Genomic DNA, 17,634 nt, shown 5'->3' on the forward strand with positions numbered 1-17,634 from the left:
CACCTACACACCACACATGTGCACCCTATACCTACACACCACACATGTGCACCCTACACCTACACACCACACATGTGCACCCTACACCTACACACACCACACATGTGCACCCTACACCTACACACCAACATGTGCACCATACATCTATACACCACACATGTGCACCATATACACCTACACACTACACATGTGCACCCTACACCTACACACCACACATGTGCACCTACACACAACACATGTGCACCCTACACCTACACACCACACATGTGCACCCTACATCTACACACCACACATGTGCACCCTACATCTACACACCACATATGTGCACCATATACACCTACACACCACACATGTGCACTCTACACCTACACACCACACATGTGCACCCTACACCTACACACCACACATGTGTACCTACACACCAACATGTGCACCATATACACCTACACACCACACATGTGCACCATATACACCTACACACCACACATGTGTACCCTACATCTACACACCACACATGTGCACCCCACATCTACACACCATACGTGCACCCCACATCTACACACCACACATGTGCACCCTGCACCTACACACACCACAAATAAAAAGTCTGAAAACCTTCTTAGGGGCTGGAAAGATGGCTCAGCCATCTACACCTGTATAGCGGCTCACAACTGTCAGTAACTCTTGTTCCAGGGGATCCACCACCCTCTTCTGGTCTCTATACATTGGAAATATTTAAAAACAAAACAAACCAGGCTGTGGTAGTGCTTGCCTTTAATCCCAGCACTCTGGAGGCAGAAACAGGTGGATCTTTGTGAGTCAAGGCCAGCCTGGTCTACAAGATCTCGTTCCAGGACAGCTAGGGCTGTTACACAGAGAAACCCTGTCTCAAAAAACAAAATAAAACAAAACAACAACAACAAAAGAAACTCTTTTAGGGTCTGGAGAGATGGCTAGGAATACTCACTGCTCTAGCAAAGCACCCAGCACACATGTGCAGTTTATATCTATCTGTAACTTCTCACCTTCAGGCATGTAGACAGTGCACATACATACATACATACATACATACATACATACATACATACATACAGGAAATCGTTCATATACATAAAATAAAAAATTTAAAAACAATTAGACAACAAAGGCTAGTAGCAGTTGGTTCTGTATATAGGAAATGCTCAGAATAGGTGTGTATGTATGTGTGTGTGTGTGTGTGTGTGTGTGTGTGTGTGTGTGTGTATACACACACAGACAGACAGGAAGATTCGTAGTTGCTAAGGGCTGTGTGGGGAAGGATTCGGTTCGGAATGACTACTGAAACTGGATTAAGGTGATGTGAATATACTAAAAACCACTCAGTATATACAGTTGGTTTCCACATCTATAAATTCAGCTAACCGCCGATCAAAAATATGAAAAAGGACACCAGACACGTAAACCTGACTTGTCATGCTCTAAGTGATTAGCTCTAGCGATCGACAAAGTGTTTATATTATCTTCTGTGTTCTAAATTAGCTCAAGGTGGTTTCAAGTACATTGGAGAATATGCAGACATTATTTACAAATACTGAACTCCTTTCTATAAGAGGCTTGAGCATCCATAGCTTTGGTAGCTCTGGACTCTTAAAATGGTGAGTTTATCTTGTGTGAATTCACTCTCAATCTTGAAAACACATCATCTCTTCCCTGAGAATTGTGATATAAAGTAGCTTGTTTCTTGTGGGATAGAGTAGGATGACCTCATGTGACTTTCAGCGATGGCTAAGGGACACATAGCCAGCTCTCTGGGAACACAGGGTCTTGGGCCTGGGTAGGCTGGGAACTGGATCACAACAAGCCACTATCTGAGCCTGGACCTTAGGGCAGCCAGGGAACGGGCTCCAGTAAGTTAGCTGCCCCTAGGCTCAGGGTGGCTCTGACTGGTGGCTCCTGTGTAGGAAGGGCCTGCAAGAGTCATGAGCCCTGGGAGCTGGCAGGGGCCAAAGAGAAGAGGGTGCATGGAACCTCCTGTGGCCCAGCCATCACCACCCCCTCTTCCTTCTCTCTCCTCAGATCCTAGTGAAGACCATGATTCGGAAACGCTCTTTCGGGAACCCATTTGAGGGCAGCCGGCGGGAGGAACGTTCCTTGTCAGCACCTGGAAACCTGCTCACGTGAGTGACCCCCACCTTCCCTCCAGTCCTGGGGAGGGAGACTAGAAGCTAGGTCTGGGCCATCCCAGGAGAGACACACTGGGGATGTCAGTAGGCCCTGGCTTTGCTCTTACAGCCTCCTTAGCTCAGCCAGCGTCCACCTGTTGGCAGTGCACATACCCCGAAGCTTCCACCTCCTCTGAGAACTGGCTCTTTCACTGGGGCGTTCTGGGTTCCAGCAGTCTGTGGCCCCGGAAACATGAGTATTCTGATTGATGAGTCACATGGTCTCACTCTGGGACTTTCTGTGTGAACATGTGTCCATTCACCTGCTCACACAGACTACCCTGGGTATAGGTTCTGTGTGTCAGATGCTGGGGTGTGGGGGCATCCCCAGGGTCCTGTCTTACTTCCCTTTTCCCTTCCGGCAATTCCAGCAAAAAACCAACCAGGGAATGGGAGCCCTTGTCTGAGCCCAAGGTAATGCCTGTCTGCCTGCCTGTGCCATCGCCTCCCCTTCGCTGGGGCCTGGGGGCGGGCATCTCCACCAGGCAGATGTGCCTTCAGCCTGAGCTGCTGTGCCTGGTTTACCCAAGGCCTCTAGGCTTAATATAAGGGGCATCTAGGGGCTTGGGTCCCATGGCGTGCCATGCATGTGGGCTGGGCTGCGGTGCATGGCGCTCCACCTGGAATGCCTATAAACTTACCCAGGTCTTCAGGCCCAACTGGATAGCTGCATAGCTGTGCACATCGATGGCATTGAAGGTCTACTGTGGCCCGGGGCTGTGCTCTAAGTGTGCACACAGCAGGCCTGCTGCACTCTGCTCTTCACTAGGGCTCTCTCTGCAGCTCCGGTGGGTTAAATCCTAGAACTAAATCCATCTGTCTGTGACCTTAGCCAGATCAGAGCTTTCTCCTACCTGCCTGCATATCTATCAGGCAGCGTTAACCTACAACTTCCAGAGCAGATGAACACTTTTGCTGGGTGGACCCATTTGGTAAACCTTTTCCAAGTGCCTCCTTCAGGACACTGACCCTGATGAGGCTGCCTGACTCTATTGGGAGCCCCTGTCAGCCACTTCTCTTGTTAAAAGTAACTTTATTGGAGACAGGGAGATCGTTAAGTTGTTAGAGTGTTTTCCACACAAGCTTGAGGACTTGAGTTCAATCCCCCAGAACCCATGTAAAATCCAGGTGCGGTAGCATGAGTTTTCTGGGAAGGTGGAGACAGGCAGATCCCTAGAGCTGACGTTTTAGTCAGCCTAGCTCCAAAAGCGAAGTGGATGGTACCTGAGGAAATGCCTGAAGTTGACCTCTGGCTCTGTACATTCGTGAACATGCACATGCACACGCAATAGCTTTATCAAAGGTGGGGCTGGAGCTCTTCAGTAGAGTACTCACCTAGCGTGCACAACGCCATGCGTTCCATCATCCCCAGCACTGCAAACAAATGAAAAGCTCAATTTTGCTATAAGATAACTAACACCCCATAGCTCATCATTGTAAACTGCAATACAGTCACTTATGTAGCCCTTCCTCCTCTGAGCTGTCTCCACTCACACCTCTCGGTGTCCAGCGTCCACTGAGGCACGTTCAGTTTTCTACCGATTTGTCCATGCTGGAGGGTTTTGTAAGTGGGATAATAATACAGTATGTGGCTTTTATGTCTGCCTTCTCTCTGTCAGCAGCCTGTTTCCAGGGCCATCCACAGTGCAGCAAGTGTCAGTACTTCCTTCCTTTCCATAACCGAGTAGTATTTATGTGGAGAGTAATATTTGGTCCATTGGTGGAAGGTGTTTCTCTCTTGGTTGTCACAAATGAATGAGCCTGCTGTGAACGTTGTAGGCAAGAACTATTTTCTCCTCATTGGGTGTTGGTTTATATGAGGATGTTCATTGGCCACCTGTATCCTAGGAGCCAGGGGCTTGTGTGAAGTAGAAGAACACCTGCTGTTTGGGAATAGTGTTTTTTGAGCTGAGAGCCAGGGAGGTGTCCAGATTAGCATTAGAACAGGTGGCTGCCTTGTCCCAGATGACCTGTAGCATCACCCTTGTGTTATGAGAAATAGAGCCTTTCATGGGCCTTGTCTTTTCTCTCTGGTAAGGCCAAAACCAAGGCTGCCTCCTGACTCTGAGCAAAATTTGTTTTACGTTTTTTTTTTTGTTGTTGTTGTTGGTTCGTTTTCCATTGAGATCAGAATGGCGTGGTACCAGCAGACTAAGACTGCTCAGTACTGTATTGCTCCTTCGTTCCCCAATCAGCAGACACAGCATCACCCTGGGCTACCTGCCAGGGCTGGGCATTTGTAGAACTAACTTGTGGAAGATCCTGAGCCGAGGTCTGGCTGCAGCGAGACCCGGCCTGCAGCAGTTGGCAGCTTTGAGGGCAGGCATCCTTCCCAGGACCCTCACCTCTGGAATATAAAAATAAAAGGGCAGATAATGTAATTCTCAGACATGTGTTTCTTCCTTAGGGACACAGGGACACCACAGTTTACCTTCCCTATGCAGGAACAGAGGCCCCTGTTTGGGTAGAGCACAGAGATCATTGTTGAGAGTTAGACCAGCCCTGAGTGGCAAGGCCAGCAACTTTTCCTACAAGGGGGGCTCTGCTAGAAAAAAGCCTGGGGCCAGGTCCCCTCCTCGGAACCCCCTTCCATCTGCTGAAACTCCATCCCTGCTGGCCTCCATGCAGGTCTAGGGGGCTGTGAGGGGTTCTTCTGAGAAGGGAGTAGGTGATGAGGATGGACTGGGTGTTGCGGGCTTTTCCTAAAGGCTAATGTGACAGACCAGTTCATACAGGCCCTGGCACTGCCCCAGCAGCTAACTGTGGAGTGACTGAGAAAAAGGGTCACAGTGTCTGTCCTGTAGGCACTTCTAGCCTAGAGTGTAAAGATGAGACATCAGGGAACACGCCCCGCTGTAGGACCCTGCCATGAATGGGGTGTCATAAGTAGTTTGGTACCAGTTTTATAGTTCTTTGCTCTTTGGGGTAAATCTTGCTCCTCCATTTACAGGGGAGGTAAAGTCGGCTTTGAGATATTTAAGTGAGCCAGTAGAAATGGGGAGCTCATCTAAAAGAGCGGATGTGACCCCCAAGGGCAGAGACCTGCAAAGGTGGGAGACAGGCCAGGGCTCCGCCATCATTTCTCCAAGTCTTAATGCTGATTTTCTGTTCGGTGAGCAGGAAACAAGGCAGCGAAGACAGCCTACGGGGCCCCGAGCCAGCCCCTGTGGGGGAGGAGGAAGTACTCTTGTGAAAGGTGGTCCCTGCGTGGAAAGTTGGGGAGCTCCGGCCCCCAGCTCCCCACCACGCATGCCTCCACTGCAGCCTGAGGAGGCGGCGATGGAGCTGGAGTAACTGCCTGGATCACCCGACCTCGCATGCCTGGCTGTGTGGCCCTGCACGGGTCTGCTGCACCCTGCGTTTCCATAGCAGCATGTCCTACGGAAACCAAGCACGTGTGTAGAGCCTTGACTGTCATCTCTGGTTATCCGGGTTGTTTGTTTGTTTGTTTGGAAATTTTTGGGGTGTGCGTGTGTGCGTGTATGTTTGTGTGTGTATGTGGTTTTTCTTTCTTTTTTTTTTCCTTTGTTGTCTAAGGGGACAAAGAAAAAAAAAAGGACATGACTCCATGACGTCGACTTTGGCTGCTGGCTGGCCGGACCGGCGGGTGAGGAGTTGCAAACCCAGACCAACATGCATTTGGGGACAGTTGCTTTTTAAAACATTTTATGCCAAAACAAAAACCCTTCATTGTTAATTCAGAACCATGTTGGATGTACCAAGTGAATGTGTGTGGGGTTTGAGCTGCTTGGAGAATCAGGTGGAGAAACTCCTGCTGGCTGGGGCGGCACTTGAGGGAGTGGAAGGTTCAGCGTGACCCTTCCAGGACTATGGAAGAACAGGGCTAGCCCTCAGGAGCTGCGGGGAACTTCAGTGTAATTTATTTGTAATGGAGACTTTTTAAGTTTTTTTTTTTTTTAATGGGTAAAACTCTAGTCAGGAAAACTAAAAGGGCTTGCGGTTGAAGTACTCGAGGGGGCTCTGCGACCCTGAAAGAGCACTCGGCAGCTGTGGTGGCAAAGGCTTCACGTTAGCTGCTCACGGTGCGTTTCTGAGGTCATCAGCTAAGCTCATTTTCTCTGTAAATTGGCAAAGACCTCAATGAAAGCCTGCACTTTCATGTATGTTACATGGCTTAGACTTGGCAGATGTTCCCACGTCTCTAGCCTGGACTCTGAAGACATCCACAAGGTACATATTGGAGCTTCCAGGGTCTGTCACCTTCCGCTATGCCATTGTGTGATGGGGATTGAGCGTCAATGAAACCTGTGCCTGTATATTAGCGGCTTTGCTTGTTTGTTACCTGTTTGTTCTAGAGACTGTAAGGTTTCTTCCGTCTTAAATACTGTCTGGTTGATAGTCAAGGAAACATCACTTTCCTGTGGGCAGTGCTGTCACTCAGCTTAGGCACAAATGGCTGTCCTTAGGATCAGAGCTTTAGTGTGACCCACACAGTGACATGAGGGTGCCATTGTACAGAAAAGCGTCAAAACCCAGAACGTTCCTCAGGGCAAAGGACCTTCTTTTTATTCCTTGGTAGCCAGAGAGTAAACGTGGACCTTCTTGACTTCCAGCCAATATTGGAAGTTTGATAAAGGTTTAGGTGAGTACCCAGGGCTGCAGAGGAAGACATGAAATTTAAGGGGCCTTCCAGACTCTGCTTTTCATGTTTTGGAACGATCTGGTAATGATTGTCTCGTCAGTAACCGGGCTCAGAAAACTGCTTTTTGGGAGTCTCCGCCTGGTGAGCCTCTGTGCAGGTCTTCCTGCAGAGGCGGGAGTGAGCCCAGGCGTTCCTGACGTCCAGAGGGTTTCTAAAGCTCTTGACTGTAGTTTTGCCAGGCCTTTCTTGCTGTCACATAAGCAATTAGAATTAGAGCAAAGACTCCAATGTGTGTGTGTGTGTGTGTGTGTGTGTGTGCGTGTGCGTGTGCGTGTGTGTGGGCTGACCCTCTCACCTGCTTGCATTGTCTCTGTGACCAAGGACTTTCTATCAGTTTCCCTCTTTTAAATATAAGGAGAACTAACCCAGTAGCTTTAACCCTTCTGGCCACAGATGGGGTTCAGCTAGTTTGCAATAAGCACCTTGTGGTAGTTAAAGCTAACAGGCCCTGAGGCTCAGTCCCAGCCTGTCTGCCTGGACTCTGGTTCGGCGTAGTGGCCCGCCTGGGAGGACAGGCACTGTGTGGAGCTCTGTAGAACTATTCTTATGTTTACACAGCCCTGCTGGGCAGTGCCCTTTCTCCCCGCCAGGGAGCTTTCCATCCGAGATGTCTGAAAAGGGTTGCCAGCCGTCCAGGCAGCACCGGGGTTGAGAGGTCCACATTGGGTAACTTTTTTCTTAAACACTGAAACACCAAAGAAAGCCGTGGAAAGGAGCGTCCCCCTCGCTCCCATCCTGCCTCGCTGCCTGCCGTGGAAAGTGTAAGAAAGGTCTGGCCGTGACCGAGCATTAGAGCACAAACATTGTTTTCAAAAGCATTGTCAGGCTGCCTCAGCAACTTTCGTGTGGGCAGATACAATGCCTACAGTTCCTTCTGTGCTGGTTCATCCATGATTAATATATAGGCAACCCTGGCCCGCACCTACGCCTTGAAGGAAGCACAAGTCCCCCTCTCTTTTTCTCTGTCTTTTCTGCCTCCCCGATACATCCCACAGGCTACCAGTGGCCCCCAGACACCTTACAGAGCCCCTCATCACTTAGGGCTACAGAGGCCAGTTCCCTACTGGTCTGGCCTTTCCAGGGACAGAGCTCTTGTCCCCGACCCTTTTTAGAATGAGAACATCTATACCAGTTGACACCAGGTTAGGCCCGTGCCCTCGCCCATCTTCCCGAGGGCGTCTTTACATTGCCAGTGCAGAGCCAGAGCCTCCATTGCTCCCAAGGTGCTAGGGAAGATTGCTGGTCCCCTCTTCTCCAGCTTCGTGAGCTGAGTGTCATGGGACTTTGAACTTTTCCGTTAGGTGACTGATGGCCTCTGCTTCTGTTTGATTGCCCCGGACCCTCTCTACTATGCATTTCCTTTTATCGGGTGTACAGAGTTAAATACTGTGTATTTATCACTTACAAGTACATGATCTGAAGAGAAAAGATAAGTTGTTTGCCCACAGGTGATTAAGCTTCTCTGTAAACTTGAAATAAACAGACAGCAAAATGGTGCAAAGCCTGGGCCTCCTGGGGTTCTTCTGTCAGTAACTGTCCTTTTGTGATGTTTCTGCTTATATTGGTATTCCTTCCCTTAGGCGGACAGTGAGTCAGATGCCCAAATCGCAGTTCACACAGCTGGCAGATCCCCTGATGTAGGCATAGCCTAAGGTGTCACCAATCAGTGTGATTTGTAGACCAACTGTACGCAGAGTTCTTGGAAGCAGGGCAGAATGCGTATTCCTGGGTCCCCTGTAAACTGCTCTGCAGGTCTGAGTGTGGAGCTAAGGGTGGCATTCTGGGAGGTTGGACAGGTGGAGCACATCGCATGAGACATGTTCTGTGGCTGGACATTGTTTTCCTGGCTTTGAACTTGACTTTCAAAAAAGTCCAGTACCAAACTACAGAAACGGGCTGTTGTCAGGCACAGACTCGGGAGGCTGAGGCAGGAGGATACCAAGTTCAAGGCCAGGCTAGGCTGCATAGTGAGATTCTATCTATAAGTAAGACATAGAGGCTCTTCAGACTCGAGAAGGTTCCTGTTCAAAAAATGCCACTGAGAATGCGAGGCTGTGGAAAAGCCGTTCCTTGGGGTTCATCACTGTGCAGGCTTCAGGGAGTCCTGGAAGCCCACTCGTGTGTGTAAGAGTGAAGGATCCTGTCACCAGCTCCCACTGAAGAGGTAGCACAGGGTGTGCCAGTGAGTAGAGACGCAGACGAATGCAAGGTGACCCAGGTGAGTGACATGAACGGTGTCCCAGACATCCACTCTCTCTCCCTACCCCGAGGAGGCGTCATCACTTGTAGCCTTTGCAACAGTGAACAGAGCATCTGTCTTCCTCTGACGGTGTTACTGGAGCAGAGTGCCCCAAACTGGGCATTTGCAAATAGAAATCTCCCAATTTCTGGTGGTGGGGAAGTCCACAGTCACCATTCCAGCAGATTCTGGGTCTGGTGAGGGCTGCCGACTTCTCCAGGATGACCACGAAGATGAGATTGCCTCTGTCAAGCCTTCTGATAGGCACTTGGGAAGGAAGAGTGCTCCGAGAGGTCTCCACATCCTGTCTCATCAGAGATCCAGTTTCCAAAACGTGACTTTTGGCAGACATACTCTGTGGCAGCAGCCCTAAACCTTCCAGGTCCGTAAGATCTGTGTTTAAGTAGCACCTAAGAACTCATTCTTTCTTTTTTGTTTTTTATTTTTGTTTTTTGAGACAGGGTTTCTCTGTGGTTTTGGAGCCTGTCCTGGAAGTAGCTCTTGTAGACCAGGCTGGCCTTGAACTCACAAAGATCTGCCACCACCCACAAGAACTCATTTGTGTGTGTGTATGTGTGTACACATGTCATGTGGTTGCCTGTAAAGGCAAGAGGCTGATGTCAGATCCCCTAGATCTTCAGTTACAATCCTTCATGACCCTCCTGATGTGGGTGCTGGAAACTGAACTCGAGTCCTCTGCAAGAGCAGCAAAGGCTCTTAACCACCCTTCAAGCTTGATGTGAACACTAGGGGGAAAAGCCACACAAACCAGAGTTTTGCTAATACCATTTCATAAATCTTGTTTCTCCCTCCTTGCCACATACCTACTCAAAGCAAAAACCCAGGCTGGCGATGAACCGAGAAGAAACAACATTCCTAATCTATTGTACTCCTGAAATGAACTGACTAATGGCAAAGGGGAGCCACTTTTCATAGTTCAGAATTGAGCCAGTATGATAATGTGAAACTGCAGGCCAGCAACGGCATCAGTTTGTACCCACCAGTTTGTACCTGTAGGAGCAGACGCAGGTGGTCCTGGAGAAACTACTGAGGGGGAAGGGATAAGCCACGGCCTGAAACTGTTACCTGTAGACCAGCAGCCCCTTTTTATAACGATAGTAGCTGTTTCATATGAAGATAGCAGCTATGGAAAAACATCACATATGTTCTGTGGGAACAACCTAGTGAGGACCACAGCTGGTAGGCTTCTAGGTATATTAGGGGGAAAATGCTGAAGTCCCAGGAGCAAGTCTGGGGCTGGAGCATGTGCAAGACCCAGAGTCTAGTTCCTAACACCACGAAACCAAAACCTCCCGCCAGAAGCAAGCTGAGCCCTCTCCTGAGCACGGCAGCTGGCCCACAGAATTTACTGTGAAGGTTGTCACAGATATCACTGGAAAGTGGGGTCCCCAAAGAAATCTGTTTACTCAGAGACGGTGGAAGAGTGCGGGGCGTGTAAGTGCTCTGTGAGCCAGGGCAGGATAGAGGTGGCAAATGTGGGGACCGCCAGGGCTGTTACAAACCACAAGTGGGCAGTGACCAGAAGGTGATCAGGAACTCTAGCTGCTCCTGAAGTGACCTTTGCAGCAAGGTTGTGCATAGGCATGATCTTACTATCGGGACCACGTGAGGATCTGCTGCTCCAGCTCCTTCTTGTTTGGGGACTCCATTTGGATGTTGACAACTTTCATGATGGAAGGAGCGCTCCAGCTCCCAAGCCAAGAGACCACACAGACAAGGATTGGAATGTCATTTAATGTTTGGTTCTCAATCATTTCAACAGAGCCCTTCTGAAAGGGAAAGCCAACTCTGCCTTTGTCACAAGGGACAGTGTCTAGTTACAGGGAAGAGGAGCTGTGCCCCAGGCCTGCCAGCGACACCTGGAGAACCCCCTCCCTTATAAAGTGCTTGGACAAAGCTGCTGTGCCTCGGAGGACCGGAACTTCCAAGGGAGCCAGTCCTGGAAACGCCGGAGAAGATGGCAGCCTCAGAAGTCACAGCAGTGTGTCTGCTCTCTGACTGTTGTAGTTCCTCAGTATGCTCATATACATAAACAACAGGTGACCCAGCCAACACCATACCAGGAGTCGGCTGTGTGCAGTGAGCAAATGACCCCCCTCCACACACACACAACAAAAGGCGAGGTGAAAAGGCTGAAGAGGGTACAGGAATGTCTTGAGTTTGAGGCCAACCTGAGGTACATACAGTGAAACTGTAAAAGATTTTTAAAAATGCCAAAACCCATAAGGAGAATGGTACTGTGAAGTACCTCTGTAATCCCAGCACTCTTGAGGGCTGGGGCAGAAAGATCCTGAGCCTGAAACCCAGCTGAGCTCAAAAACAACAAAACCAAAATGATACAAGACCCACTAGGCAGCCCTGAGTGTGGAGGAGTGGAGGAGCATAGTTAAACTCTGGAACTTTCTCTCGAGTGATGCGACAGCCGTTTCTCCCTTCTCACGTCACTGCTTTGATGAGGGCTGTGCGGGGCTGAAGTGGAGGGTCGGGCATCACTGGTCCATCTCGCCCGCGAGACCCTACAGGGAGGGGGTAAACACGTAACTACCCAGCATGTGCTGCCACCAGGATTTACCCAGCCACCAGGGCCAGGAGGAGCTGGTGCTTTCCCTTGAGGGGTTCTGGAAGGATTTTAACAATGGAGAGGCCTCAAGTTGGTTCTGGAAGGTCTCACAAAATGAATGTACCATGTTGATACAGATACTGTCCTACCAGCTGTTACCACAATCCAGGTGTGACTATTAAAAATAAAGCTGGGGCCGGGCGATGGTGGCGCACGCCTTTAATCCTAGCACTCGGGAGGCAGAGGCAGGCGGATCTCTGTGAGTTCGAGACCAGCCTGGTCTACAGAGCTAGTTCCAGGACAGGCTCCAAAGCCACAGAGAAACCCTGTCTCGAAAAACCAAAAAGAAAATAAATAAATAAATAAATAAATAAAGCTGGGTTAGCCAGCAGTGGTAGCACATGCCTGTAATCCCAGCACTCGGGAGGCAGATGCAGGAGGAACTCTGAGTTTGAGACTATGTAGCAAGTTCCAGGACAGCCAGGGCTACACAGAGAAACCCTGTCTTGAAAAAACAAAAACAGCTGGGTTTTAAAGAAGGTGTCCATCTGAAGAAAAGCTGGAGGTAAATGCTATCACAGGTGGTCAGTGGACAGGTCAATGCCAACCTTGCTTGGTGTTCTCCACTGGGACAAGAGACAAGACAAGGTGCTCAGACCTATGGCCTGCCCGGCCCAGCTGCCTACCTGCTCGTAGTCTTCCACATACTTATATTTCTTGTCCCGGTAGTAGTATCTTTTCTTCATGCAGTAGAGGACTATGACGTCACATAGCACAGTCGCCTGGTTTAGCACAGAATGAACCAGGATGCGTTTAGCTCTTGCTCTGTGTAGACCCCTTCCTTTGAAACCTAGCCTGCTGAGGAGGAAAGGCATCTCCATTCCTCTGAATCAGGCTGGACCCCAGCCAAGGGACTTGGTCCCAGAGGTGGGGTGCCTAGGGCTTCTTTCCTCTCACCCCTAGAAGTGTCCAGTCAAGTCTGAGGGTGTAGGGAAGGACAGCACTCGCTATGCCCCTTGCTAGTAAGAAGGGTCCAGTTCCCGAAAGGAACAGTTTGCCACTCACCACCCCCAGCAGTGCTAAGCCAGAGCCAACATTGATCATGGTAGGGATGATGTCAAACTTCCCAGCCTGCGTAAGACAGGAAGAGAACCAGAGTGGGATGACGGTAGAAAATAGGGTTGGTGGGAGGCTCCCTCTCCCGGCGGGGTTCAAGGGAGGGCCGACCTTTCCAAACACGATGATGTCAAAGCGGATGCCATATGCCTTGATGAGTGTGCGCTGCTCGTTGCCAGTGAGGTCCCTGTAGTACTTGGCAAACCTGAAGGAGGAGAGGGTGGGTTAGGGAGAAAGCTGTTAGGGCGGGACCCGAGGCCCTGGGCACAGCTGGTCGTGGCCAATGAGCTGCTCTGCAGACTTAGCACACACTAAGCACCCCTGGTCAGCCTCAGCGAATGTGAGGCCGGTGGCAGAGGGACAGAGTGACTCCTGTCATCGCCATCTCCCACAGGATGGCAGACGCCTCTTGCTCTGAATGACCTTCCTGACACAGCCAAGACACCTGCCTCTCTCCAGGGGACCCTGGCTGCCAACAGAGAGCTCGTCAGCCAGCAGGGATCTGCAGGACCACAAGGCCAAGCAGCCATGGCATTCGCTTCAGCCCGCGATCTTGGCTCCAGGTGGATATGCCACGCCTCAGTGATTCTTCCTGCCACCATCTGTCTTTTTGTTGTTTATATGGCTGGGTTGGCATATACACCTGAGCTGAAATACAGTTACATCACTCACCCACCAAACTACGGAATCCCAGAGCTCCGGAAACTTAAAAGATCAATTAGTTGTTCTGAAATATACAGGCAATTTTAGAATTTCAGCACCTCCAAAAGAAACCTTGCCTGTTCTACCAGACCCCAGCCTTAGCATTCTACCAGGATTGGATTTATCTGATCCACAGCTTCTATGCTGTGGTCCAGACCTGGGACTCTCGGGTGAGGTTAGTGCTGGCAGAAGCCAGGAGCTGGGTGTCTTGTGGGGTCCATCAACTTATCAGCTCGAGGATTCCAACTCAAGCTTGAGGTCTCCACAACCGTTTCTCTTAGAACCGTGAAGCAGTAGAAATGGAACAAGCAAGCATTCAAATACCTGCCCTAGTCTGGGTAAGCCTTCTTACAACCCCACACAAATCTGATACCACAAATTACCACTAGAGGGAGGCAAAGGGCAACCTTTTTAAAGACCCATTCAGCAAAAGCACATTAAATGAACACAGGATTTTGCTGCTTTAAGAAAATGGCAAAGGTGTCCCCAGGCCTCTCATCAGATTCCCAAGTGTCCTGGATTTTATAGTGCCCCCCTTCCCAAGCTCATGTCCACCTAGGGCCTGCAAGTGTGACCTTATTTGGAAAGAAGGCTTTGCAGACATAATTAGTTAAAATGAGGTCATGCTAGATGTCGGTCCACCCTAAATCCAGTGTTCAAGAAGAGGAAGAGAGGCTGGGCCAGGCGTGGTGGTACACGCCTTTAACCCAGAACTCAGGAGGCTAAGGCAGTTCTGTTTCTGGAGTTTGAGACCAGCCTGGTCTACACAGCAAGTTCCTGGTCTGTCTAAAAAAGGTGGGTGTGGTAGTGCACACCTCTGATCCCAGCACTTGGGCTGGTGGGGGGGGGGGTCAGGAGTTCAAGGTCATCCTCCTGAGAAAAGGCGTGGTGCAGAGGTAGGAAGATCATGTGACCGTGGAGGTGGCAACACACGGACAAGAGGCCAAGGAGAATCCGGTACAGAGCTTGGGGCAGCACAGCCCTGCAGACACCTTGATTCTAGACTTCTGGTTTCAAACTACCAAAAAATAAAATTCTGTTGAACCATACAGTTTTGTTACTAGAGTCAGGGAAGCTGATGTTTTCAGCAGGCAAATTCGAGCGCAGCCCTTTGTTTTCTTTTACTGAGCCAGGGCCTCATGAGGCAGCTCAGGCTAGCCTCAAATGTGCGCCTCTGCTTCAGTCCCCTGGGTCCTGGAGTTAAAGACGTGTGCCACCATGCCTGGCTTGAGCAGAGACAGGCTCTCAACAGGTTACACCTGTAGCCCCTGCATGCTGGGGCAACATCAGTTATTAAAACACCATTTCTGGACCACTGGCCTTGAACAGAGTTCACAAGCTCATCTTGTTCCTCACAGTAGTGAGCAGGGATGTGGCAAAAGACGGCCCTCGGAAGGCTAAGATGCTTGCTTCTCTACCCTGCAAATCTCAACACATTAAAAGCAAAAAAGATTTTATTTTTATCTGATGTGTATGAGTGTTTTGCCTACATATAAATGCATCATGCATATGCTGTGCCCAGGGAAGCCAGAAGAGGGTGTTGGATGCCCTGAATCAGGAGCTGTGACAATTGTAAGCTGCTGTGTAGGTGTTGGGAACCAAACCCTGGTCCTCTGGAAGAGCCTCAAGTGCTCTTAGCTGCTGAGCGCTTATAGCATGAAAGAGTAAGGAGAACGCTCGTGGCCTGGACATCCCCTGAGCAAGGCCCTTCTGGGAGTATCCTGCCAGGTACCTGGCCTTCCTGCCTTGAACCGGTGATACACAGCCTGTCCCGTGGGTATCTACTATCACCCCTTCACCCCAACATGTGTGTGGCAAGGCCCAGGCTCACGTACCTGAAATTGTAGCCAGGGGATACATTGTGCTCCAGGTCCCGGGTGTCGAGGCGCCGGAAGGAGTATCTGGGCAGGCAGAGGGAGGCAGCTCTGTCCAGGTTGCAGTCCCACTTGACCTGAATGCCCATGATGCCTCCCTGTGGGGGAAGCAAGAGAGACATGGCCAGGCTTTCAGAACTCGGGTCCACACTGGGGCCAAGGAGGTGTGTGAAAAGCCATGTTAGCCCCTACCTCAACTGCCATATCCTGAAAGCTGTGCCCTGCATCCTCCACGATTTTGCCAAGACGGAATATGGGACAGAAGGGATCCGTTTGAGCGTCATAAATGCACGACTTGAGGTAGGAAGAGGTGACGTTGGGGAGAATGTTCCTCCTGAAGCCAGGGAGGAAGCAGAAAGTCTGAGCGAGAGGGACCTCAGGGAGAGGTAGAAGCTCTTTAAGAGGCTTATGAACACGCACGCCTGACCCCACTTACTTGCTGAAATTAAACTTGGGGTACCAGATGTTGTTCTTTACCAAAAGGGTGAAGTTTTCCGCGGCATTTAAAAAAGCTGGCCTGGAAAAGAATTGTAGTGGTTGTAAATACATGCACACGGCTGCTGCGTCCCCTCTAACAGGTCTCTCTGAAGGGGAAACGGCCTAGCATTTTCTACTCTTCTGTGTAGCACTAGGTCACCAGTCCTGAGCCTTCCTCTGAAAAGGTGGGACTCCTGGTCCGAGGCACTGGGCAGTGAAGAACCTGAGCATTTGCTGAGGAGGATGCTGGCCACGGCCGCCATGATTCCTTAGCCGTCTGCTGGCCTCACGTTGGCCTTTTCAGGTGTTCGTGGGGAACGGATGCTCCACAGATGGTTTATGAGTTGGAGCACAGGGGGTTCACCTCTGTGTACATCCTGGCCTTGCTGAAAAGGAAACCATACCACCAGCAGGCTCTGAAGGGTGCCACGTCAGCTTTTGGCTGACACATGAGGTGAGTCTGTTTCCAAGGGGACTCATTTCGGGAGTGGATTTTTCTCAGTGACAATCCAGAAATGCAGGACTGGCCCTTCTGTGGAGGAGGCCTCCCCTGAGGCAGACAAGAACTTTGAAGTTATAAACGGGGTCATTCATATCAGCTATGCCTTAGAAGCAAAGCCACTGGGACCACGATGAGGGGAGCTGAGCCCATCACCGCTGCTGCTAAGTGAGGGTCTGGAGCTCTTTCAGCTCCAAGTCCACATTCCTTATCAAGAAGAAAGGATTATAACGAGGGTCTCTGTTTCTGCCATTTTCTGTATCATACACCAATAACCTGCACAGCCCACAGACAGTACTTTCCATTACCTCATTGTTCTTTTCTTTAAAAAAAAAAAATTGGAGTGGAATTTAAATAAGATTAGCCATTTTAAAACTGAGTCCATTTGTGAGGTAACTGGTGGCTTTCGGAGTCGGCTCACACCTATTATCCCAGCTCTGCAGAGACTGAGGCAGAAGGGTCTGAACGAGGCTTTGTTCTTTAAGGTGGAACAATATTTCATTGTATGGACATACCGCAGTTTGTATGCATTCATAAGAATTGTGTTGCTCACAATTCATTCCCAAAACAGTGCTGTTAAAACTTGTTGTTGAGCTTGGTGGTGGTGGCTCACACCTTTAGTCCCAGCACTCGGGCGGCATAAGCAGGTGGATCTCTGTGAGTTCAAGGCCAGACTGGTCTACAGAGCAAATTACAGGACAGCCAGGACTACGCAGAGAACCCCTGTTTTGAAAAAACAAAACAGGGCTGAAGACATGGCTCAGAGGTTAAGAACATTGGCTGCTCTTTCAGAAGTCCTGAGTTCAGTTCCCAGCAACCACACGGCTCATAACCATCTACAATGAGATCTGGTGCCTTCTTCTGGCATGCAGGCATGAACCCTGTAGACATAATAAATAAATAAATCTAAAAAAAATGTTAATCTTTAAAAAAAAAAGGAAAAATCAAAACAAACAAAAATTTGTAGTCTGCCTTGAGTGTGTGGTTTGGGCTTGTTCTATGTAAGAAATACAAATCAGCAAGTGATAATCAAGACACCCCGAGTCAGGGCTTCCTCCTCTATGTAAAGGAAGGGACCAAATAAGAATGGAAACATCTGTTTTCAGTGCCTGAGTGTGATGCAAATGTTATGCCTGTGTGTACACCTGTGTGATGCAGAGGTTATGCCTGTGTGCACACCTGTGTGTGGTGCAGATGTTATGCCTGTGTGCACACCTGTGTGTGGTGCAGATGTTATGCCTGTGTGCACTCCTGAGTGTGATGCAGATGTTATGCCTGTGTG

General features: G+C 49.8%; 2 protein-coding genes across 9 annotated transcripts in view; one reads left to right on the forward strand and one right to left on the reverse strand.

The window, feature by feature from the left end:
- The window catches only part of Camkk2 (calcium/calmodulin dependent protein kinase kinase 2), a 36,631-nt gene extending 28,266 nt beyond the window's left edge, over positions 1–8,365 (forward strand). For 2 of the 4 annotated variants that reach the window (XM_005344439.3, XM_005344441.3), the window contains 3 exons: positions 2,056–2,156; positions 2,573–2,615; positions 5,322–8,365. In XM_005344439.3, the coding sequence (XP_005344496.1) occupies positions 2,056–2,156; positions 2,573–2,615; positions 5,322–5,495 (318 nt within the window). In that variant the 3' untranslated portion in view covers positions 5,496–8,365. The remainder of the gene's footprint in view (positions 1–2,055; positions 2,157–2,572; positions 2,616–5,321) is intronic. The other 2 variants (XM_005344442.3, XM_005344443.3) reach the window with 1 other exon arrangement.
- Positions 8,366–10,842: 2,477 nt separating this feature from the next.
- P2rx4 (purinergic receptor P2X 4) overlaps positions 10,843–17,634 on the reverse strand; it is a 23,536-nt gene continuing 16,744 nt past the window's right edge. For 3 of the 5 annotated variants that reach the window (XM_026786885.1, XM_026786889.1, XM_005344444.3), the window contains 7 exons: positions 15,813–15,893; positions 15,569–15,710; positions 15,338–15,474; positions 12,912–13,005; positions 12,750–12,815; positions 12,371–12,466; positions 10,843–11,640 (listed from right to left, as the gene is read on the reverse strand). In XM_026786885.1, the coding sequence (XP_026642686.1) occupies positions 11,614–11,640; positions 12,371–12,466; positions 12,750–12,815; positions 12,912–13,005; positions 15,338–15,474; positions 15,569–15,710; positions 15,813–15,893 (643 nt within the window). In that variant the 3' untranslated portion in view covers positions 10,843–11,613. Of the gene's footprint in view, positions 11,641–12,161; positions 12,311–12,370; positions 12,467–12,490; positions 12,543–12,749; positions 12,816–12,911; positions 13,006–15,337; positions 15,475–15,568; positions 15,711–15,812; positions 15,894–17,634 lie in introns of those variants that run through there. The other 2 variants (XM_026786877.1, XM_026786883.1) reach the window with 2 other exon arrangements.

Source organism: Microtus ochrogaster, chromosome 2, assembly GCF_000317375.1.
Source record: "Microtus ochrogaster isolate Prairie Vole_2 chromosome 2, MicOch1.0, whole genome shotgun sequence".
In the NCBI taxonomy this organism is placed as follows: Eukaryota; Metazoa; Chordata; class Mammalia; order Rodentia; family Cricetidae; genus Microtus; species Microtus ochrogaster.